The sequence below is a fragment of the Eretmochelys imbricata genome, chromosome 14, assembly GCF_965152235.1.
Source record: "Eretmochelys imbricata isolate rEreImb1 chromosome 14, rEreImb1.hap1, whole genome shotgun sequence".
NCBI classification, from domain to species: domain Eukaryota; kingdom Metazoa; phylum Chordata; order Testudines; family Cheloniidae; genus Eretmochelys; species Eretmochelys imbricata.
This window is the reverse complement of record NC_135585.1, coordinates 7,075,772-7,101,822: the sequence shown is the minus strand read 5'-3', so window position 1 is coordinate 7,101,822 and position 26,051 is coordinate 7,075,772. Positions and strand designations below refer to the sequence as shown.

Below are 26,051 nucleotides of genomic sequence, written 5' to 3'. Positions count from 1 at the left end.
AGCGAAATAATACTTACAAGTTTTACCAAAGGCTAGAACTGGTACTTGCCTACTATCTGAACTGCACTCCACTATTCTCCAGCAGCTCTTGAAGTTATATTTTCACTTTCTCTTGCATTATTGTTGTCATCTTCAATGTTTTGCTTTTCCTACTGCATGACATGAAGTTCTCTTTATTCATTGCCAGTTCCGGGAGGGGAGGACCCAAAATTGTATCTACCAGTGCAAGGATTATGAAAGATAAGAAAAAGACCTATAAATACAAAATTCTGCCTAGCTAGTGTTGCAGTTTTAGTTAATGGCTTAGTACACTCTAATTGTACCATGGAAGAATGGGAAAAGAAAGGTAAAAGAACCCAGAAGGTCACTGCTTTTAATAGTTAAAACCATAAGATTTAAATATTGTGGTCCAAACTCACCTTTAGTGGTCCAAACTCACCTTTAGTGTAACCATTGGAGTGCCTTTGGCCCTAAGCTATTAGCAGTATGTGAATAAAAAGTCATCGTATGGCTACTAACTGAAATAATATGCTTGAGTTTAACCAATGAACCAGTAAAGAAGGGTAGAAAAAAAGTGTTTTAAAAATTGTGATATAAAGAAATTAGTTTCTTAAAAGCTGCCACTCAGGGGAAAATAATAGAATGGTCAATTGTCTGTTCCCTGCACTGGGACACACATGCTGGGGAGAATGCTAGGTTTGGAAAGAAAGAATTGAGGGGGGAACCCAGAAACCATGTTTCAGACAGCCTTTGTATCAGGAATAGGTACTGAGAGGAAGAACTCTTGCTCAAAAGTCTGTGACTTTGCTTACAAAAAAAAAGATAAAGTATCTAATGTTCTCCAAATGTTAGGTACCTGTAAAACAGTCTGTGCATAGCACTCTGTTGACTTTCCAAGGGTTGTTCTTTATTCCATTTCCAATTACTTTTTGGAATCCTGCCTTCTTCCTTCTCTCTTCTGGAACTGCCTCAACTTGGAGGCTCTTCCGGCAGTGTAGGTGGAAACACAATATGCATGAACTGTATACTCACCAGCAAAAGATTGCTGAAGCAAATAAACATCTTCAAAGCAAACTTTCCATAAGGTCACAAACATTTATTACTCCATAGGTACATTTGAAAGCTTGGCACAATAACACAAGTTATAGGTTTTGGCAAATTAACATACGGGCCAGGTTTAGTTATCAACATATATTTCAATACTTTTTTATATATACAAACTGTACCCGCCTAAGGGTGAGATAAACTAATACCATATTACACTGGAGTATTCCAAAAGAGAAACAGACATGCAACACACATGCACAATTTACAATGTTATTTTGTGTAACAAATTATTTGCAAGCTTTTTCATAGTAATATAGGCTGTGATCCTTTGTTGACTAATCATGATGGTATCTGATGAATGCATATCAGCAGAGGAGGGTCACCGAGGACTTCAACTTCATACATGAAAAATGTCTTGCTAAAGTTTTTATTGATTTTAGGAATATTCAGATTCCCTTTTAGCATTTTCTGCTGGCACAATAGTTCTGCTTATGATTCTGAACCTCAAATAGATCTAGTAAGAAGGGGCAGGAAACATACCAAATCTAGTATTACAGCAGGCTTTTCTGTGCATGCAAAGTTCTCGTGAATTTAGTCGCAACTTACTAAAAAACAAAAAACATGACAAAAGAGAACAAACCATTCTTCTTGAAATGATAAATACATAGAAGAACAGAATGATCCTTATTAACATGAATATTTATTGTTTATTATGCTAATTTCTTTTTTTTAAGTATAGATCGGGGAACTGTTGCATCTGTAATGCCACTGAGTGGTAACTGTTGACCAATGGTAAATTTTTAATGGTGACCATTGTACTTTAAGACGTGACATTAATATCAGCAGTGAGTGGCCAGTATCACTGTCTTGTCATTCCTGGAAGGCACTGCCTTTATTTTTATAAATATAGCTCTGTTTTCTATACAAAATGGAAATACATACAGTCCCGTTAGCATTAAAGGATTAGTTACAGGGAAATACTAAAAGAGAGTAGCCTTAGCTGCCATATATCTGCCACTTTCTCATGTGAGTGGAGTTTAGAATAAAGGCACTTTCCAAATTATAGTACAGTACTTGCAAGGAAAAAAGTATGCAAGGACAGCCTCACCCTGTCTCCACCCCCTCTCCACATGCAGTTTTCATCCCTGCAAAGTCTCATGAAGGGAAGTGTCCCTACTGAGAGGAGGAGAATACCCCGGAATTGACTGCCCCCATCGATTCTGTGCCAAGAGACACCAGGCACTATCTGGCCTAGTGTTTACTTCCAAGATAATATGTTGAAGATCAGATAGAAATACAAATGAGAGAAAATATGAAAAGTAAATTCATTTGATGCTTCTTAACAGGTAAGGGAGAAGCTGAATGAAATTGTAAAGTAAAAATTCAGATCACCAAATGTTAGACACCTGTTGGAACCTTTGTACACTATGGAACAGTCCAACCTTTAAGAGATGGTTTGCGGGAGAAGCTGGGAAATGTAATGGTTTCCTCTAGCCTTTGGGGGGGGGGAAAAAAAAAGTGACAGTTTGTCCTTATAGGGATATATTTAGATTCCTTATATTTTTGTTTCTAAAGTTAATATAATTCATATCCTTTACAGTTTAGCACTTGCAATTCACCAGAGTAAAAGCAGTAATTACGAGAGGCTATGTAATAATTTGAATCATATCAGCGGGTTCTAATTGTCTGCATACCTGGTAACACCCTTGACCACGACTATTTGCCAAACAGCCATAGTCAGCTCACCCCTTGGTATTATGTGTTTCCTCAGCTCTACCAGAATACCCATATAGCCTTTACCCACAGTAGTGTAATGCTTGCAAACCAGAAAAAGACACCGGAAAACAGAAGGAGATGGATGCGCAGAGATTATAGTGCGGTCTGAGTTGTCAGTCTTAATGTTCTTCACTTTAAGTGTTTTCTTCCATTTATTTTATATACTGTTTTTTCATTCCTGTTGCCCTCTACCCAAAAACCACCTCTCCTTCCTGTATACTATAAAATTCACATTTGCAAGTGGAGTTTGGCCCTGTTGTGAGTTCAGCTTTGCCAGCACACATCTCTAATGATCTGAAACTTCATTGGCTTCTTTAGTTGCAGTTTTGCCTTCTGTTTCTTTAAAAAGTTGCCTATGAAATGTAATTGCACAAATGAAAAACTGGTGGGGCTTAACCACTTGACCTGTTCTGTTGTTCTTAATGCTTTTGCATTTAAAAAATGTCATCTATATCTCAGAGATATTTGGTACTATACATACATAAAAAGTAAGAGAAAATTAAAAGGGCCTGTTTTGCTTAATATGTGCTAAGTAGGTTTCGCAGTAATTCACTTAGCATTGATCCAACATTGTTCAAACATTCTAACCTCTGTAACATTTTCTACCTTTGTGAAGACGCTGGCTTGGAAACTTTTTTCTCATTTTCAAAATCTTAGATAGTAACTTGAGTGTGTTTCTTTTTTAGGAGGTAATCAACGCCTCAGAGGCCAAATATATTTAGAGGTCTGGGGTGCTTACAGCAGATACATTTCAAGGCCTTTATTAGCTCAGGATACAGTTTATTGTAAACAAATACGCTTTTCCTCTTCTTAATTCTTTTCTCATCTGAGCTGCTATAAATCCATCCTCCTTCATAAATTATTGTACACCGATCTCCTTCATCCCACAACAAACATATCTATCCTACTTTTAAGCACTTTTCTGCCATATCTTAACTCTTGTTCCCAGTATCTGTACCTTAATCTTCTTTGTCCTTTGATGAAGGTTGACACCTTCTCCATTCACTTTGCCCCCTGTATATTTATGTTAAATGTAATTCTTTTAAAAATTAAACTGCATTTACTGTCTGTCATTAGACAATGTGACGGGGTGGGATTCAGAAGATGAGGCAGATATATTTGTGATGGGCATGTAGATAGGCTACCTACCCTCAGAATTCACTGTCATAGCAGACCAGTTTGTAGTAGCTGGAGCAGTCTTTTCTAGGACCATTGTACAAGTATTGACGAATTAATCTCTAATAGAAAAATAATGACATTGTCTTAGCTGATTGGGAGTGCATATAAGTGGAAAAGACAGTGACAATAAAACCAGTGAAACTTGATCTCAGACACCTGGAAGAAGGTGCGTATCAGAAAGAGGAGGAGTGTGAGGCAGAGACGGGCTCCACCTAACGAAGAGAGGGAAGAGCATCTTCGCAAGCAGGCTGGCCAACCTAGTGAGGAGGGCTTTAAACTAGGTTCACTGGGGGAAGGAGACCAAAGCCCTGAGGTAAGTGGGGACATAGGATACCGGGAGGGAGCATGAGCTGGAGAGCGCGAGAGGGGAGGGCTCCTGCCTCATACTAAGAAAGCAGGACAAACAGCAAGTTATCTCAAGTGCCTGTACAGAAATGCAAGAAGCCTGGGAAACAAGCAGGGAGAACTGGAAGTCCTTGCACAGTCAAGGAATTATGATGTGATTGGAATAACAGGGACTTGGTGGGGTAACTCACATAACTGGAGTACTGTCATGGATGGATATAAACTGTTCAGGAAGGACAGGCAGGGCATTAAAGGTGGGGGAGTTGCATTGTATGTAAGAGAGCAGTATGACTGCTCAGAGCTCCGCTATGAAACTGCAGAAAAACCTGAGAGTCTCTGGATTAAGTTTAGAAGTGTGAGCAACAAGGGTGATGTCATGGTGGGAGTCTGCTATATACCACCGGACCAGGGGGATGAGGTGGACGAGGCTTTCTTCCAGCAACTAACGGAAGATACTAGATTGCAGGCCCTGGTTCTCATGGGAGACTTCAATCACCCTTCAATCATCTGCTGGGAGAGCAATACAGCTGTGCACAGACAATCCAGGAAGTTTTTGGAAAGTGTAGGGGACAATTTCCTGGTGCAAGTGCTGGAGGAACCAACTGGGGGCAGAGCCCTTTTTGACCTGCTGCTCACAAACCGGGAAGAATTAGTAGGGGACGCAAAAGTGGATGGGAACCTGGGAGGCAGTGACCATGAGATGGTTGAGTTCAGGATCCTGACACAAAGAAGAAAGGAGAGCAGCAGAATACAGACCCTGGACTTCAGAAAAGCAGACTTTGACAACCTCAGGGAACTGATGGACAGGATCCCCTGGGAGAATAACATGAGGGGCAAAGGAGTCCAGGAGAGCTGGCTGTATTTTAAAGAATCCTTATTGAGGTTACAGGGACAAACCATCCTGATGTGTAGAAAGAATAGTAAATATGGCAGGCGACCAGCTTGGCTTAACAGAGAAATCCTTGCTGATCTTAAACGCAAAAAAGAAGCTTACAAGAAGTGGAAGATTGGACAAATGACCAGGGAAGAATATAAAAATATTGCTCGGGCATGCAGGAGTGAAATCAGGAAGGCCAAATCACACCTGGAGTTGCAGCTAGCAAGAGACATTAAGAGTAATAAGAAGAGTTTCTTCAGGTATGTTGGCAACAAGAAGAAAGTCAAAGAAAGTGTGGGCCCCTTACTGAATGAGGGAGGCAACCTAGTGACAGAGGATGTGGAAAAAGCGAATGTACTCAATGCTGTTTTTTGCCTCTGTCTTCACAAACAAGGTCAGCTCCCAGACTACTGCACTGGGGAGCACAGCATGGGGAGGAGGTGACCAGCCCTCTGTGGAGAAAGAAGTGGTTCGGGACTATTTAGAAAAGCTGGACAAGCACAAGTCCATGGGACCGGATGAGCTGCATCCAAGAGTGCTAAAGGATGGCAGGTGTGATTGCAGAGCCATTGGCCATTATCTTTGAAAACTCATGGCAATCGGGGGAGGTCCCGGACAACTGGAAAAAGGCTAATGTAGTACCCATCTTTAAAAAAAGGAAGAAGGAGGATCCTGGAAACTACAGGCCAGTCAGCCTCACCTCAGTCCCTGGAAAAATCATGGAGCAGGTCCTCAAGGAATCAATTCTGAAGCACTTAGAGGAGAGGAAAATGATCAGGAACAGTCAGCATGGATTCACCAAGGGCAAGTCATGCCTGACTAATCTAATTGCCTTCTATGATGAGATAACTGGCTCTGTGGATGAGGAGAAAGAAGTGGACGTGTTATTCCTTGACTTTAGCAAAGCTTTTGACACGGTCTCCCACAGTATTCTTGCCAGCAAGTTAAAGAAGTATGGGCTGGATGAATGGACTATAAGGTGGATAGAAAGCTGGCTAGATCATCGGGCTCAACGGGTAGTGATCAATGGCTCCATGTCAAGTTGGCAGCCGGTATCAAGTGGAGTGCCCCAAGAGTCGGTCTTGGGGCCGGTTTTGTTCAATATCTTCATTAATGATCTGGAGGATGGCTTGGATTGCACCCTCAGCAAGTTTGCAGATGACACTAAACTGGGAGGAGAGGTAGATATGCTGGAGGGTAGGGATAGGATACAGAGGGACCTAGACAAATTAGAGGATTGGGCCAAAAGAAATCTGATGAGGTTCAACAAGAACAAGTGCAGAGTCCTGCACTTAGGACGGAAGAATCCCATGCACCGCTACATACTAGGGACCGAATGGCTAGGCAGCAGTTCTGCAGAAAAGGACCCAGGGGTTACGGAGGACGAGAAGCTGGATATGAGTCAACAGTGTGCCGTTGTTGCCAAGAAGGCCAATGGCATTTTGGGCTGTATAAGTAGGGGCATTGCCAGCAGATCGAGGGACATGATCGTTCCCCTCTATTCGACATTGGTGAGGCCACATCTGGAGTACTGTGTCCAGTTTTGGGCCCCACACTACAAGAAGGAGGTGGAAAAATTGGAAAGCATCCAGCAGAGGGCAACAAAAATTATTAGGGGACTGGAACACATGACTTATGAGGAGAGGCTGAGGGAACTGGGATTGTTTAGTCTGCGGAAGAGAAGAATGAGGGGGGATTTGATAGCTGCTTTCAACTACCTGAAAGGGGGTTCCAAAGAGGATGGCTCAAGACTGTTCTCAGTGGTAGCAGATGACAGAACGAGTAGTAATGGTCTCAAGTTGCAGTGGGGGAGGTTTAGGTTGGATATTAGGAAAAACTTTTTCACTAGGAGGGTGGTGAAACACTGGAATGCATTACCTAGGGAGGTGGTGGAATCTCCTTCCTTAGATATTTTTAAGGTCAGGCTTGAGAAAGCCCTGGCTGGGATGATTTAGTTGGGGATTGGTCCTGCTTTGAGCAGCGGGTTGGACTAGATGACCTCCTGAGGTCCCTTCCAACCCTAATATTCTATTATTCTATGAAATGGTCACAATAGATACAAATTAAAAAGGTGGTTTTGTCCACCAGTTGGGGACACAGAAACACGCGCAGACAGCAGATCTCTTGGACTAAAGGAGTCTGAATCACGTCAATAATGTGAAAAGACACCATTTCCACCATGCCTTCAAAATGCTTCCTTCGTCTTGCCAGTATCATTTCTGTCTGCTTGAAGTTGGATGACAGCAAGCTGGCTGAACTGCAAGTCCTTATGCCAGCCAAGCACTGGCACAGCAAATAGACCACACCACACCTTAGTTCAGTGATAAAGTAGTGCTGCCTACATCACCTCACCTTACATATATATTGAATGACGTATGAGTGAAAAGGTCCCTGCACAACCTCACATAAGAAAGCCTTTAGGCAATTGCTCAATTGTCTCATTGCCACCTTGTGGGAACTCTTTAAAAGGAAAGAACAAATCACTGAAGAGATGTCCTGTCGATTCCAGTCAGGGTCTACAAGGAAGTCAGCAAAGCTGTGTGGTCAGTGGTATCAGAAGCTGGTGATGGATCTAAGCAAATAAGCAAGGACACAGAGTTTTGTCCATCAGTAGGAGAAGATCAGCTAATGAAACTAGTGCAGTTTTTGTGCAGCTCAGAGCCAGATCAGCAAAGACTTTTAAAACATTATTAGGACCCCAGTGACACCAAATTTGCTTTGCTACAACCTTCTTAATAACCTCACCCAAAAAGGATAGGTTAGAGTCAAGAAATGAAATATACTTTTGGCATTGGTGTGGCAAATTTCAAAAAAGGAATTATACAGGAAATTTGGAATTTATGCACAATTATATTTAGGATGTAAGCCGTGTAAAGATGGACTTTTAAAAGTATCCATTTCATGGGGGCTTGTTGTTTGTTTCTTTTATTTTATTTTGCAGCAAGTATTCTATATCGCTGAAATACTGGGAAAGAAATCTAAAAAATCTGTAGTAGATTTTTTCCCCTTCATTTAATTTTTTTACATAAATCCCCCAAAAAAGGATTTTGAAATGCAGATGTACTTGCCCATATAATTTATGCTGACAATCATCTCTGCCATAACTTTGTGTTACTAACTAGATCAGACAGATTTGGGGACAAGCTTACTTCCAATCAATATGTTAGTATGTCTTAAAAAATATTTTGACGGCCAATGCTCTCTAAAGTATATACTTGAAAAACAGTTTTCTTTTTCCTCAGGCTAATAAGATTAGATAATAGTAATCTATTTGACCAGCTGCAGAGGGCCACCTTTTTACCTTTTTCATTTTTTCTTTTTCTTTTTAAGTAAATGAGTTTCATCTCAACCTGATTTAAAAAAAATTAAACTTCAGAATGCTCTGTTTCCACCCATTTATTTAAATAGGAGCAATTGCATTATCAAGTGTGGTTACAAATGTAATAGGGCTGGGTCTCATTAAAGACTTTGAGGAAAAGAGTTTCTGAGTTAAACTCCTGTATATCCTACGCTGCCAAGAACTATTGCAGGTTTGGCTTAAAGATATAATTTTTAAAAGGTATTACTTTGCTGCCTTTCACATCCCAGAGCATATATTGAAGGTGCAGGCTCAGTTGATTCAAGCTAGCTCTTGTTCAGTTCAAAAAGCAGCCGCTTGCCTTGCAACTTAATGTAGTTGATTAAGGTTACTTTGAAAGGTGTAAAAACATTATTAAGCTCATACTTTCATCTTTTTGTGTGTGCAGTGGAACCTAGTGTTATTTTATCCAACAAATACTGCTCCTATGGCTACAGGGACAATGAAAGTGGTAATTGATAGTTTAATAATCTGCCCCACAGAGTACCACATTTTAATTTTATACTTACAAAGAAGCAAATTAGCCCATTGATTAGAAATTCCTGAACCTTTAATATTGACTAGAAAAGGAGCAAAACATCATAAGATGCTTCCTGAAAATTTCTGAAACATCAGGGCTTCATGAATCTACAGCAGAGAATACTTTTTTAAAAGAAGGTTGTAAAGAACATTGCGGCCAGTGCAACATGCTGATTGCCATGTGTAAGCTGCTAAGTACCACAAACTTCCATTATAATCAGTTGAAGTTGAGGATCTTCAATATATTGCAAGATCAGGTTCCACTGTCTAAAGAATGAATTGTTTAGCAAGTGGTATATAAATATGCTTTATCATAAGGCAGGAGCACCTCAGAACCATTGATAGGAGCCTGATATATGCTCTTTTTGAATTATATTAGGAGAAATCCAACGTGTGCTGAAACATCTCATGATAGTGTTAGTTATTAATGAACATTCTCAATAGTAATGTTCCACTGATATATATCCAATGATGCTATATTCCAGGTATGCTTATGGCATAGGTTGACATATACCAAAAGCTTACAATTAACTTCGGGGCTTCACAGAAAATCTGCTATGAAAATGACAGACTCCTTGCAGCTTCCTTTACTTATATGATTTTAATGAAAAAAAAAAAATTATCTAGTGGATCAGTCACACATTACCTTTATGCACATTCAGCATAAAAAATAGTTTATTAGACATTTAGCATGATTGGGACACTTTTATTTTGTTTAATAGTCCTGAAATCAAACTGAAAGGCTGATTTTAAAAAATACCTTTGCATGTGTGCTCTGAGGTTGATAACGAACTCTGCAATTCAAGCTTTAATAACTAGAGGGAAGCTAAGAAACTTCAAAAGGTTATGTGATAAATGTTTTTGACAATGCGTCAGCTGAACATTCGACAGAATCTTGGTAAATCCTCTCATTCTAAGTGGTTTAAATTGGAAGTTTTGAACTTTTTCTTCATAAGTGTATGCTAAGGATGTCATGGTATCTTTGGGTTTAAAAGATCTATTTTATCTAGAATATATGAAAAACCATGTGTTTTCCTCCTACATCCCTCAAAGTGAAAGCAGAAAAGAAATTAAGTAGTTGACTTTCCTTTCAGTGACCTCTGACCTCCAAACTCTCCCAGAGTACTCTTGACCATGATCCTAATGCAGCTTGGGAAAGACTTGCTTTAAAGCATACAAACAAGATATTCCTGTAGAAATACTGCAGTAACTGGAGTGTGATCGCTGACAAGCATTCCGAATATCTTAATCATGACAACTCTAATGCGTTCTGGTAATAGACAAAACAGTGTTTTCACATGATAATACCACTGTTTGTTGCTTTTTGTAGGTCAGTGAGAAGGACATGTAAAAGGCAGTTTATTATTGCTCTTTGAATCTCCCTGTCATTCCCCACCACCACCACCTCAAAAAATCTTGTTTTATGTTACTGTTTTGAGTTCATACCTTTCCTGGACGTATTTTACCTTATTTCACCCTGGACGTTCCAAGCTGATTCCCTTGAGCATGAAAAGCTCTAAGGCCCCAGTTTAGCAAGGTACTTAAAGCACATGCCTAACTTTAAGTGTACCAGTGGTCCTGTTGACTTCACTGGGACTGCTTGCATGTTTAGAATTAGGTTCATGCTTAAATACCTTGCTGAAACAGGGCCTAAAAAGTTGGGCGAGCAAAACCAAAAAGTTTCCAGAAAATGCTGAAAATACACAAACCAGGATCTGAGAGAAAGAGTGCGATGGTACATGAGTTTGCATCATTAGAACCAACAATGTTGAAAATCTTGATCAAGAGTATTCAGAGTACTCTGGAAGACACCGCTTTGGATTCCCAGATGAAATTTGAAGGATGGACTGAGCTGCGCAAGAGCCAAAGTATATAGTGTATTGTTGATACATCCCTTCTCCTCCTTTCCATGACTTGTATATAAGTCTTGAAACATAAAAACAGGGTGGTCTTAGATATTCAAGAAAACTTAGAGTAAACAATCTCTCTCTTTCATGGGTGGTTTGGTGTTCACCGTTCACTGCTACTACAGAGAACAAGCATGATCTTGGACGCCGTTGCTCTTATTATTTTCCCTCCCTGCACACTAGTGGTATGATCAAGTGGAGGGGGAGGAATCTTGCATTACACAACAGCAATTCCTATGGGCAAATGTAAGAAGCAGTATTGACAAGCTCAGAAAAGAGCCCTTGCCTAATTTTAAAAAGCATTCAAGAGTCACAGCTAAGGCCAGATTTCCAAGCACTCTCCGCTTCCACGTTGGCACATCAGCAAAGGGGCCAGATTTTCAGATTTGCTCAGAATCTAGCCATTGTTCTCAGTGGGAGCCGCTGAATCCAGAGCTCTTTTGAAAATCTGTCTAATTCTTGACCAAAGAAATTTGTTTTTCATGGTGGTAGCAGAGACTGAGAAAATATGTTGGGGGTCTTTTATAGGCATATAAGACTATGGAGAGCATATTTTTGAAAAAAATAGATTAACTGGTTAACACTTGTGTTTTCATTCCATGGTGTGATTGATGTCTGATCAGTGAGAAGCCGTATTAGTTAGTAGTTTGCACAAGAGATTAGATATCAGGATTCCAGGAGTCTATTCACGGCTCTGCCGCTGTCTTGCAGGACCCGGGAAAGTCAGTTACTCCCGATGCCTCAATTCCCTATCTGTAAAGGGTATGTAATCCTTGTCTATCTTACATTGGTGATGAGGCTTAATTGCTCATAAAAGGCTGAGAGAACCATGGAAGAAAGATGTTATGTAAATGTAAAATATTGTTTCAGATGTTTTAATAATTATCCCTGGTGTACAATAAATCATCAGAGCTATCTGGATAGACATAATAGTAATTCAAATTTTATTTATAGACTATGGCTTAGATTCTTAAAGGTATTTAGGTGTTGCTGTGGTCGTGTTGCAACAGCTAAGTGATGTAGGTGCCTAAATCTCATTTTCAAAAGGGGTTTAGATTTCTAACTCAATTAGGTATTGCAACACTGAGCGCCACAAAGCCTAAATATTTCTAAAAATCTGGGTCTGTAAGAGTAACTTAAGTGATTAAACCTACAAACTATTTTCAGAGCAGAATAATATGAATTTTTTTTCTTTTTCAGTTGCAATAATATTAACCACTGGATATAGGGTGAGGGGGAAGCTTTGTTTGTGAAAACAAAGCTATTATTTTTACACAGACCACAGAAATGTTGCCTTTCATTTTGAATCAGTAGCCTAATGAGTAGTGTAGCAATAGTTCAACATCAAAGCAGAATTTCTTAGATATATGGTGTGTTGCAACAACAGCTAAAAAGTTCCCACCAGAAAGGAATTTTGCCATATGTGAACAGCATACATATGTATTAGGTTAAAACCATAAGATTTCCTTTCCTTTACACCAAAAACAAGACAGAAATTGAGCACAGAGGTTTTGAAACGATCATGCACTGGAATGCAGAACAATAGGGGGAAAAACCAAGGTCCAAATTCTTTGGTGGTGTAAATGGGAAAAACTCTATTGAAATCAATGGAGCTGCATCAATTTTGCACCAGCAGAAAATCTGACCCAAATCTCAATCTTTGTCCCTTTAAAAAAAAAATGCTATACTTTTGTGACCCAAGAAGCACAGCAGTGGTCCCTGTAATGACATTTTCCCAAGTTTTTTTTTAATAATAATAAGCCCAGCCACCTTTAATGCAGCAGTTCTCAAACTGTGGATCGGGACCCCAAAGTGGGTCACAACCCCATTTTAATAGGGTTGCCAGGGCTGGCATTAGACTTTCCTGGGCACGGGACTGAAACCAAAGCCTGAGCCTCACTGCTTGGGGCCAAAGCTGAAGCCCATAGGCTTCAGCCCTGGGCAGCGGGGCTCAGGCTACAGGCCCCCTGCTCGGGGCCTAGGCCCTTGGGCTTGGGCTTTGCCTGCCTCCCCCCCCACACACACACACACCCAGGGCAGCGGGGCTCTGGCTTCAGCTTTGGCCTCCCCACCTGAGGCATCAGGGCTCAGGCAGGCTCAGGCTTCACTCTCCCCTCCTGGGGTCATGTAGTAATTTTTGTTGTCAGAAGGGGGTCGCAGTGCAATGAAGTCTGATAACTCCTGCTGTAATGTAATATCACCCACAGAATCACATAATTTTATTTAATCAGGGAATATTTTAACAAAGACTAAAATTACTTAAAAGGAGAGATGGGGCAGAAGTTTAGTTGGAGAGTACCTGAGATTACTTGTGATGATAAACTCGACCTATTTTTCAACTAGGAGTTGCGGTTGGCCTCTATAAATAAATAGAGAAACCACCCAACTTAGAAGATGAATTCTTGCCTGTGTGATCTTTAGACTGTCCCTGACCTACCACTCTACATACAGATGACAGGGCTCAGGGTTGGGTCATTGCTATTTTGTCACAGTTTTAGATAGTTTACAAGTACATTTGTAGTTCTGGAACAAAATGCTGTGTAGTTTGTGTTCATGTTTGTATAGATTTTCCACAAGCTTCCAGAGTTAGGCTTTTCTTCACACGTTAGTGGAGAGAAAAGCCATAAATGATTTTAATCTGAATTAAAGATATTCAAAAGGAGGCCTGTACTCCAGTATTGTTGTTGGCACAGATTTTGAGGGTGTAAAGTAGAAGCACTCTTCTGTGGGCATTGTTAGTGAGATAATTAAGACAACAGTAGGTAATTACAGTAGTCTTTATTACTGCATCTTTCATTAACTAATTATATTAATTGGGTAATGTACGTGAAGCCCTTTGAAGATGAAAAGGACTAACTATGATTACCCCTATTATTAGTATTACTCTACACTGATCATAAGAACTGAGGTCTGTTCTCTTCTTGATGTGCATGCATAGCTGCTATTACAGCCAATAAGAGTTATGCATGTATATCAAAAAGAGAATATGCCCCTACCAGGCTTAATCTGATCTTGATGAACAATGACTTTTGAGTTTAACACCCTGCTCTTCAAGATTAGAATACCAGCAGGTCTTGCATGGAGAACATTTTAAAAGTCTTCCCTTCCCTGCAAGCCTCTCTCCTTATTTATTCAACTAATTATATTGAAGAAGAGGAACAGCACATACCATGTTCACTGTGACCAATTCTGTACCACTGAAATCATTGAGTTTTGCCATTGACTTTAGTTGGAGCAAGAAGAAGGCCTGTGTGCTCAGTAACGTACATAAAGGAGGAAATAATTTTCGTTGAAGGTTTCTGAAGAAAACACAATAGTTTTGCAGCAGTTAAATCCCCAATAGTTTGCATTATGCAAAAATAGGTCAAAACAGTTTTGGTTTCTGCCTGTTCAGTTCTTCCAAGACTGTGTTTTTATGCACAGTTTTTTCTCTTTAACTATTTCCTATAGTTAAAGTACGAGCAGAACATTTTTTCATGTATTAAAAATGAAGAAAAAAAAAACAAAAACCTCCTTGTATCATCATTGTATGCTTGTTCATTTGATCCTTCCAGGTCTTTTTTTTTTATTTTTCCAACTAAACCTTGTAACTAATGCCTCACTGTGTGTTTCTGTCTGAAAAGTGACTTTGTAGAACTGGCATCCATATTTATGTCTGTGACTCCAAGTCAAAACTATATGGTTTACAAGTTAAAAAAACCAGCAAATTCTGTCACCATTGCAACCTCTGATTTAAGTCATTGGATTTTTCTGGTCTCAAATGTCACCCATCAGTAGGCCAAGTGCTGCTCTTACTTTCACATTGGTAATCCTATTGTCTCCAAACTCGGTTCTCAGTTACCAAGAGTGGATTTGGTCTTCCAAATGAAAATTTAGTTAAAAGTTTTGTTGGTGACATGCAAGCCACAGTGTAATCCAGCTCAGAGCTGTGCTGGCTCTGCCATGTTCGTGGGGGGTTAAAAATAAAAAAGCCTTTCCAAGCCATAATATTCTGTTCACATTCCATCTATCTGCTTATATCCCCATCGTATCTGAGTGTCTCACAGGTATTAGTGAAAGCAGTGTTAATATCCCCATTTTACAGCTGGAGGAGAACTGAGCTACGGAGACACTGAGCGACTTGCCAGAGCCAGGAATTAAACCCTGATCTTCTGAGGCCTAGATCAGCACCTTAACCACAAAACAGTCCCTCCTCTCTTCCATCAGGCCCATGACTATCAATTTAGCGTGTTCTTTGCATCTTATGAACAGTTAATTAACAATCAAAAACATTTGCAATATATAGTTTTTTTTCCCCATTTTTATCAATAAATCTAATATATGTGCCTTTTTCCGCAGCTGTAGTTCACCCACATTGTTGCAGTAGAGCTTATTATCTCATTTACATTTTTAAGTGCTTTTCAAAGTGTAGGATATCTGGGTTGGAAAGCAAAACATTTCATTTCTTTGTTCTCAGGCCAACAGAAAGCACTTCCAAGGTCAGGTATGGTGTAGACTTTCAACAGCAAACATGTTTACATTGCATTTGAAAGCCAGTATAACTGAAAAAATACTGTCTTTACAGCAGTGATGTAAGCCAACTCAGAAAAGCTGAGAAGGGGATGAATTTTGTACCTTGAACAGTTTAACTGATTAACAAACTGTTAACGCATGTCAACAGAGTCCACATGGACAGTTAGTCCATGGCAGGCTAGTGTGGGGTAGAGTCACACCCGAGTTTGCAGCAAACTTTGTGTGTCCAGACAAATCCTAATTTGTTATGCTTTTGTTTTCCATTTGGAAAAAATGGAAAGTGCCTTTGTGATTCAAAACTTAAGACTGGATTTTTTTCATTAAACGTAGGCATCGGTATTCCATGGGTAGAATTTTGCATTTTGAAGATGTAACATAAAAGTTTATACTTCCATAAAACAAATCCCTCGTTGTGTTGCTGAGTAACTGGGGTGAGTGCACTACAGCTATATTTTTGGCTGAATAATGACTTTTGAACCCTAATCCTGTGTTTAATTTTCCAAAAGAGCGGTTATACAGTGCTCCCAGGATAAGCTGTCAACTGTTTAATACATTTTAAGTGCATCCTGCATGAGGCGAGGTAGATTGAAGAGCTTTGTGAGCCCTGGATTCATAGCTACTCTGAGTCGCACACTCAGTAAAACTTTGGATAGTCCTCCTCCCCCCCCCTTTTTTTTTTAACTTCCTTGTGACTCAGTCAGGCTGGCTTCAAAATTCAATACAAACTTGGCAGCACTGAATAGCAGACATTGCATCCAAGCTGTTCTCATTAAATATGAGGTTTTAGACATTCAAAGGAATTTTGAGTGTAATTACTAAATATCAGAGGAGGAGGGACATTACTCTCATTTGGGAGCAGCATATATCTGAGTATATACTTTAACAAAAGTCGCCTTGCCAGTTATCAAACCAAACATTTTATAGTTCACAACGATGAGGTAATCAGAAGGTGATACGGCTTCAAGTCTCTAGCATCGATAGTCTGCATTTTGAAGTGTTCGTGTCTCAAAAATCTTATTAACTATAGTCCAAGAGTAACATTGTTGGAGACATCTCCCTTTGGCATAGGAAAGTAAGAGTAGATATAAAAGCCTCCTTGTCTATGCTGTTGGAAGTGTCCTTTTCATTGACCCTTTATGCAGCTTTACACTCCGGTTTTTTTGGGGATATCCATCAAGGTTCTTATTCTGTAGGAATGAGAATCTTGCACAGGGAAGTTATTTATCTGTCATTCTTATTCTCTGGAGATATTGGTATGCAAGGATCTCGCTCCTCCAACCCCACACTTTTTTAATTTTTTTGGATGGGCTTTGAAATAATGCTGATTATCTTGATCTGGTGTTTCCTTCTGGATGCTTCACTTCCCATGCAATGTGGGGAACTAACGGAATCATTCAGAGAGCAGCCTTGCTCCACAACAATGGCTGCTGTGAAGTGACCAGTATTGGAGTTGGCTCGCACTCTACCCCACTCAAAAACCTTAAGTGCTAGATGAATTCACCGGACTCTCACAGAGGAGCTAAATGTCTCTCCAACACCCAAGCATGTTAAGGGCTGACAGTTACAATAGATAATGGGAATGGTCAGTAAACTCACACAATACATTCTATGTTGGATAATTGTTTAATGGTAATTTTATCTAGAGTAGAATAGAATTTACAACATTTTAAGAAGCAAATGTATGCTAGTTAAACCCACATATCCTCAGATTGTCATGCACTTTTCACTGTATGCCCTCTGCACAATATATTGGTGTGCATTTAAAAAAAAAATAACGAAGTCTAAAGGGGGAAATTGATGGATGAGATGGCACTTTACAAGATCTCTTCTATGGTGCCAACGTTTTGCTGTGTTTGCTATAAGTACGGTCTTGGTGGATGTATTTATTTGCTCCAGACTTTCCTAGTGGAATCCAATGGAAAGATGTATTTTTCTCAAAGACTAAAATAAAATAAAGCAATACACACACGCACGCACATGCTGTTTTACACCACAGAAACCAAACGAATGAAACTTTCCATTTAGAGAAAGGTTGGCAGCTCTGAGTGAAGGAAATACATGTGGTGAGTGGGTGGCATCAGCACGGCTGAGGATCCCTTCCAGTGTACAAACAATTCCCTAATTCTCTTTTTCACCATGACATGCTAGATGGATGATATTAGTTGCTCAATTGAAAATGTTGGTAGAATCCTGTACGTAGGATATCAGACAGCTAATACAGATATGGCTATTGGACATTCCAGATTTTAGTGAAAAGGGAAACAAATTTCTCTATATGCTCAATCCCATTGAAATCAATAACAATACTCATTAAGTTCATTGCCTGTTCATGGCCTGTCTCGGTTGATTTTCTAGTACATGAAAATACCCCCTTCTTTTTGCAGTAAATTCGTGTAATAGTATGACATAATTTTTTGTTTTTTTAAATCGTAAGTTATAGCTCTATTTTTAAATTGCCATATCAGAAATACAAAAACAAACCACACCTTACATGAATAATTTTTTTCAGGATATTAATATATATATATTGTACTCCAAGACCTGTTTAGCACAGAAGACTGGCTACAAAGACTGGTTTTCAACATTATCTAGCAAAAATGATAGTGTAAAAGGCACTGGGCAGGCTTAAAGTTCATTCCTGGGTCTGGTTAAACTTTTTGGCATCAGAATATGTAATGGTCTTATAGCTTTAATACTTTAAAGTTAACGCCTGGCATCACTTCAAAACAATGCAAGATCTATCATAAGTAGTCCTCTTATCTTATCTGAATAGCAATTTTATCCTGTAAATGATTTGAAACTGCAGTATTTCAGTGCTGTGGAAAAGAGAGAGAGTTTTTTTCTGTTAAATCTTTGGTACTGCAAGTACCTTTAATTATTCCGATTTATTTATCGGTATTCCATGTTGAGTAGCATGTGATACCATACCACATGCTCTGCAGAATGCATTAAGGGAACACAAGTTTGCTGATCTCTCTTTTACTACAGACTTTAGAGTAGCATGTCCATGCTGTTTAGATTTTTAAAAGTCATTATAATTATATTTATTATGTGTCGTCAGATCTAAATTTCCATTTTCAGAGACAGTCCTGACCCTGCTCTATACTTTTCAGTTGATACACTAGCTGTGTACCCATTTCCTAGTCTTCTACAGATAACCCTAAATGCTTCTCTCCCACTCCCATCACCACCTCTGTGAAGGTGTCTCTCTAGCATAAGCATTGTGCACTTTGCTTCAAGTCCACTCTTGAGGTACCAATGCCCAGGTTCAAACAGGTGCCTATAATTAAGCTTTAGTAAGTAAATATTCAGTGTGCATTGAAACATTTAATGATAACGTTAACAAACCTTTTTGTTAATTGTTTAGTTGTTGGAATTATCATATTTTGATTATAACCTCCTTAGAACATGAACTGTCTTTTTGTGTGTTCTATATCATCTAGCACTTTGGAGCCTTGGTCTAAGAGTTGGGTCCTGAGGTCCAGCAATACAAATAAATCATAAATTTTTAAATAATGAATGTGTCTCATCTGATTTTATTAAAAATTGTGATAATTTAAGAGCGAGACAAAGATCAGCTAAATTAGCATTGTTATTAGCAATAATTATTTATTGGATTTGTATTTCTCATTTGTCTATATATGCGCTATGTGCTTTACTAGCAGGTAAAGCCTTGTCTCAAGGAGCTTACAGTTCAGATAACGTTGAATCCATTTGCACTGCAGATGCAAGACATGGTTCCTGAGACAGCAGATTTTTTTTTTTTTTTTACTTAAGTCAAAGTGCTGGTGCACCATGAAATCATTACAAACAAAACACAGGTTGTACGAATAAAAGAATAAGGGGAACTTGATGAACATTAGCAATACTTGTAAATAGATGAGAGAGCTCAGTTCTGCTATCCTTACTCCTACATCGGTAGTCCTGTTGTAATCAGTGGAACTACCTGAGGCGCTAAGTGAGAGTCAGGGTGGCCGAATAAGTTTGTCAGTGGCTCTCTTGATAGTGTTGAAAACTAAGATTGAAGAGTATACAATACCCATGACTTTTGCTACCAACTGAACACAATTATATGGTGTTTTTTCCTTCCATCTTCTAATTTTTAATGTGTGTGTTGTATTGATTGATATTGTTTCAGGCTTTACAAGATGAAATGGAAAATTATTGCAGTCAGGTACGATCTACAGAAAAGAAGCTGCAGCACAAGGAGTTGGAGACACAGGAACAGGTAAACAGTACTGTCCTACTAGATTTCTTTCCTTGGGCAAACAGACTCTACATTTGACATTAATATCTTGCTGCAAGAGAAAAGCATATCTTCTCCTACCATATTTTCCTCTAACTTTCTTTTTTGTTTTTGTTAATAAAAGAGAATTAAACTGTCTGAACCCCAGGAGCAAATATTTATCCAATGCTCTTTGTTTCAAGATGTTATTTCAACTACTTTAGCTGTTAAATTATGCTTTTTAGGCAATAATATTGTTTTGAATGGAGGTTTCTGGTATTACTATAACCTGTTATTTCATGACTTCTGTTAAGAGAGTTATAATTTGACAATACTTGGGATAAATATAATGTTTATTGCAGATCTTATGCATTCACTGGGTTAGAGTATTGTACGTAAATGATTCCATATGATTATCATTGCTAAGGTTATTCTGGACATGGTCAGTGAAATCAGAGATTCCTAATGTTAATTTTTCCTCAGTCTGCTCCATAGCAAAGCTCACTATTTGTAATGTACAGATTGGGAAAATTAATCTAATACTGTTATCAGAATTGTTACATAAAATTATCACTGAAATGTAAAGTGATGTGCCTGCATTAGAACCATGTTGTAAATTGAAATATGAAGGAAAATACAGAAGTAGTAGAGATTGCACAAATCCACATATCCCAGTCTTTGATCATGTGCTCACACAAAGAATACTGACCTGATGTAAGGAGAGATGAGTTTGTAGAATCTCCCTTTGTCTCTATTGCTTTTTCTGTACTGACTTGTAAACACTTGTGCAGTGTTTCAGATCCTGATTTAGTACCAAAGTGCCTATGGCTCATTCTTTCTGTTCCCATATCTGTACTTGCTAGCATAGTCACATTTCGGGATAATCATCATCAGAATATCTCAAAAAATTCATAATGATTAGCAAGTATTATTGTCCTATTTACAAATGGGGGACTGGTCCATTGAGACACAGACCTATGGTGACTTGACCACTGTGGTATAGTGAGAGTGGCAGAGTCTGGAACAGAACCCAGCTCTTTTGAGTCCTAGGTCCCTCTCCGACTATTAAATATTGTTTTCAAGCATCTCTTCTAGATGTGTCAAACTGTTTGCCTAGTCTTCTACCCTAAGCTGTTTTTTTCTTCCAGTATGTTTGTCACTCATTTTTAACGTATTAATATCTTTATAGTTGCAGTTTCTGTTGGTGCCTTTGTTAGTTCATTCCACACATGTCCTCCTGAATAAAAAGTTTTTTAGGAACTTCCTTAATACCTGTTCCTTTCTTAGTTTCAGTTTATACCTTTCTAGCAGTTTTTATGGCATTCACCTTCAGTATTTATCTTCTACTTTACACCTCAGTAATGTCCACTCTTAACTTCCATTCCTTTTCTAATTCTTTTATATCTTCCTTGTAAAAGAGTTCCCCAAAATTGTACTTGTTCTTCTAAGCATTGGGTAATGTTATGTCTGAAATGGGATCCTAAGTCCCATTTTCAGACCTGAGGTAGAAGCCAAATTCCCATTGACTTTTGCACCGTCAAGTCCAGAGCTGCTTCTGCAACTTGTTAATATATTAGCATTGGAAGATGCTGATTCTTAGCCCCAGTAAGTTAATCAACAATTGAGACTTTGTTGAATGAGTTCAATCTTACAAGGTTGCTCATCTTACAATGTTTTTTTGAGTCTTTCCTTTTAATTTTTTAATTTAGTCTTTCTCCCAAGAAACTCAATGGTAACATGGATATCTTGATATGTTTTTCATTGTCATTCCTTGGCCAGACTACCCATAAACATGTTCAGAGAAGGGGCAATAATGGTATACAGCCTAGGATCAGCCAGTTAGGCAGTTGAGATATTCAAGGCCCTTACTTGGAACTTTCTTCCTACGCTTACCAAATATTCTTGTCTCGATGCCGCATTGCATAAAGGGTTGAAATTTGCCTTGGCACCATTACAAAGGGCAGTTTTCTGGGCTATTACATGTCTCCTTTAAAAAAAATAATAGGAGGAAGTGGGTGGGGGTTAAACGGCTTCTGTTTTTCATTAAAAGGGAAAATTCTGTGTTTTGATTCTATAACAACAACAAATAAGTGAATGAGACATGAAACAAATACTTTGTTGTGCTTTTAATTAAAAATGAAAAGCTGGTTCTTGTTATGGCTTGTTGGGTGGCATTTTAGTGCTCCGTGTTTGTCTTATTTCAGTAGGGACATCTTTATAACTCTGCAGTCTCCAGAAGTGAGTGACGAATTCACTAAGCTTACCCTTTGTTCCTTACAAAGAATGAACCTGTTCCTTATTAGATTGGTCAAGACAGATACAATATTTACACACACATTCCACACAAAAAAGCTGTAAAAAGATGATTAAGGTTGCAAAGTACTAAGGCAACTAGAACTGAATGCAATATCCCAGTAGAGGGTAAGCTATTGATTTGTTTAAAGTGCTATATAATATTTTCCATATTGTTTTCTGTCCTAGTCTTTGTGCACCATAACATTTTGTTTGTGCATTTGACCACCACTGCATACTGAACAGAGGTTGTCATGCACTGTCTTTGTCTTTTTCCTAAGTGGTTACATTTAATTTAGAACTCAACAATGTGGCTGAATGTTTCAGTTTATTCTTTCCAGTGTACATTACCTTGCATTTCTCAACACTGAGTCTCTCACCTGCTGACATGTTGCCCATTTCTCTACTTTTATTAAATTCCTTGAAAGTTTTCAGTCTTCTTTAAATCTTGACTAACCGAAATTTTGCATCATCTATAAATTTTGTCATTCACCCCATTTTCCAGTTCACAGAGAAATACATTAAGAAACACTAGTTCTCGTGTGCAACCTTGGGGCACCTCATGCCTAACCTTTTGTGTGGTTGAAATATTGAACATTTATTCCAAATATAAGTTTCCCAACCACTTGAGACATTTTAAAATTTTATTCCTGGTGGGCAACTAATGAGAGGTCAGTAGAATTTGACTCAGAACATTGGAGATACTAGGTTTCCTCATAGGAGTGCCTGCACCGTTAAAACAGCCCTAGAGAAGTTCCTGGGAAATCCAGGAAGCATTCCAATGTAGGAAATAACTAGAACCACTTCCTAAAACAGGGCTCTAAGGTTTCTTGCTTCCCAGTAATATGTGGACTTCTGATTTTAGATTAGTTTCCCATATTGTCTGTTCTGTGTTGCAGCATTTAATTGTCTTTGATAAATGCATAGTTTCAACATTGTCCTATACATTCAAGCTCTCTAATGGGAAGATCTGCATCCTTCACTTTACTGGAGAAGTATTCTGTTTCTTGTATCGCACTGCTTCTATAAAGGTGGCAGCTGAATCATTATTGCAGCCATTCCTATATCGTTTGTATGACCTCAGTTCAGCAAGGGATGTAAGCACATGCTCAAATCCCATTGACTTCAATGAGAATGAAGCATATACTTCAAGTTAAGCACATGCTTAAATGCTTTGCTAAATATGGGTGGACGTAAGCATGTGCTTAAGTGTTTTTGCTGAATTGGGGCCTATGTAAATATCTATGGTAGATATCCCAGTCACATTCTGGCTTGAATATCTGCAGTTCTTCAAAAAAAAGTTAAAAAGGCAACCGCCACACTGCAAAATATACAAAAAGCTTATAGTAGACTGACCTCTGAGAAGTTCTCCCATGGGAACCCTACCTCAGAAACCATTTCAGAGTGTTGCTCCCGTTTACTTTTTCATTTTGAAAGGACTCCCAAAGATTTTGGAGTGGGAAGGACATTGGGTGAAGTTTGTACCCCAGGAAGGAGGAAGAAAAACTTAAAAAGATCACCTTATGCTCACAATTACGTGAGCACTGTAGTACAGCGGTTACTGTACAACACTGAAGATGTTTAAACCATAGCAATCATCCTCAAGGGTAAAAGCATGTTGCAAAAAGAGCCTTAAAGGAGAGAGATGCTGTTCAGACAGAAAATCAATTATGTACAATTCATGAATATTATTAAGGGGAGTCAGGGTGAGTGCCAGTACAGATTTCCAAGCCTTTAATTTCCATTTTCTCAAATTGATTAAAATAAAGACAGAGGGAAATGAGATGAGTTAGGGTTGTGTTGGAGGTATTTGGAGTGAAATCTGTTTAACAAAACAAAGCTGCTTCATTTTATTCCAAATTACAAAATGAAAACAGAAGTGATCATTGAGAGCTGTGATTCAACAGCATTTATTGAATTTTTCATGTTTAATGTTTATTATTCTGACTTGGTTAATTTTATGACTGCTGGATATTTACCACATTCAGTTGCCATGCCAACTTAATATATTTGTTCACAGACAGTGCTATTATGCACCATTCTGAAACGTTGGTTCTTCAAGTGGTTGCAGACGTGTATTCCACTCAGATGTGCACGTGCCCAGTGCACCAAAGCTTAGCAGTACCTGTGGGGGGTGGGTCAGCGCTCACACACTTTGGCCCCATAGCCCCTCCCCTAGCTGTTTAAGGGCAGCACCCCTGACCCACCTTGGTTCCTTCTCACTGCCCAGGACTAGATTGTAGCGTTCTGTGTGGTATTTTACCTTACGCGTCTCTGTTTCAGTCTTTCTGGAATTTTATTGTGTATAGTTAATAGTTAGATAGTTTAGTAGTATCCTTAGTTTTAGTTAGTAGAAGTCAGCTATGATCGATAGTTATCCTGGTATGATGCCATCACCACAGTTTAAACATTTTCCATTGCATGGATTGCTGTCCTCAGTAGTGATTCCCAGATGTGGTGTTTGTTGTGCCTGGCAAAAGGGTGCACTAAAGAAAGGTGCACCATCTGCATATGTTCAGGTGGTGAGGGACTTACACCTCAAGCAGCACCTTATGGAGTGCCTTGACTGTGACTGTTGGTTCTCTGGCCTCCTTAATCTGTTGGATTGACCTCCCATATCTCTTCCTCTTTATCCTGACCTACTGACTCAGCATCACGGCATAGCAAGGTCAGACTTGGCATAGCAAGTGTGCTGTGTGGCTAGATGACAAGGAGGAACAATGTTCGTAAGCTGTTCGACCCATGCTACTTAATAGTAGGAAACAGTCTACTAGGTTCATTCATTTGGCCGAGTGGAAGTGATTTTCAGTTTGGTTGCTAGCTCACAGAATTCAACCAATGCTAGCCTGCATTCAGGACATTTTCGATGTCACTCAGTTCGTTGAGGGTCCACTTAGCAGCGATCTTGGCATTTCATCCTCTCATCCAAGAGAAGAAAATCTTTCTCAAACTTCATGGTAGTGAGATTTCTGAGGCCTGGGCTACACTGGGGGGGAGGGGCGTTTCTAACTAAGATACGCAACTTCCACTACGCTATTCGCGTACCTGAAGTTGAATATCTTAGTTCGAGTTACCTGGCCGTCCTCACGGCAAGTCGAGGCAAATCGACCACAGCGGCTCCCCCGTCGACTCCACTTACTCCTCCTGCCGAGGTGGAGTACAAGCGTTGATTTGGGGATTGATTTATTGTGTCTAGACGAGATGCGATAAGTCGATCCCCGAGAGATCGATCACTATCCGCCTAGCCAGTGGGTAGTGAAGACGTACCCTAAGAGGGTCTCCATTTGAGCCCCTGGCAGCCTGTTCTCTGTCCCAGAAGACAGCCTTCCTTGTTGCTATAACATGCCCAAGAAGAGTAAGTGAACTGCACATCTTAATGGCAGAGTTCCCATATAGGCAGTTTTTCAAAGGCAACGTTGCCACATCCAGAATTTTTGTCAAAAGTGGTTTCAGTTTCACGATACCCAAATGATTTACTTACCAGTGTTCTTTCCTAAACCACATTCAAATGCAGATGAACAGTGACTTTGCAAGTTAGAGCTGAGACTGTGCTTGGCATTTTATCTAGAGAAGACTCAGCTTTTTCGTTCATCACCTCATCTTTTTGTCTCCTGTGTGATCGTATGAAGGGTCAGTCTGACGGGGTTCACATCCCCCCCGCCCATCCTTGGCCTGCCCAGGTTTTGCTCAGACTCTCATTTTTTAGTGTCAACTCTATAATTTATTCAAGTCCCGTCCACCAGCACCTGTACAGTGCAACACAACAGCTAATCCCTTTGATCTTCAGCTTCTCTTCATCGGGCCCTAAGAGGAAAAGAGATCTCTCTTCCTTGGGATCTCCTTCAGTCTGGGCACCGTAATCCTGTCCTCCTCCCCCTAGTGCTTCTTTCCTCCCTTTTATCAAGATAGTCGGATGGTGGGCCAGTTAATTCTTTAACTCACCCTGTTTCCCTGTCTGATTAGCTACATCCTCCCTATTTACTCAATCAGCTGTCACTGGGGAAACTAATTGAG

The 26,051-nt window shown here is 39.4% G+C and overlaps 1 protein-coding gene across 5 annotated transcripts in view; it reads left to right on the top strand.

The window, feature by feature from the left end:
• The window catches only part of CEP112 (centrosomal protein 112), a 301,926-nt gene that overhangs the window by 260,899 nt on the left and 14,976 nt on the right, over window positions 1-26,051 (top strand). For all 5 annotated transcript variants that reach the window (XM_077833092.1, XM_077833093.1, XM_077833094.1 and 2 more), the window contains one exon: window positions 19,659-19,748. In XM_077833092.1, coding sequence (XP_077689218.1) covers window positions 19,659-19,748 — 90 coding nt within the window. The remainder of the gene's footprint in view (window positions 1-19,658; window positions 19,749-26,051) is intronic.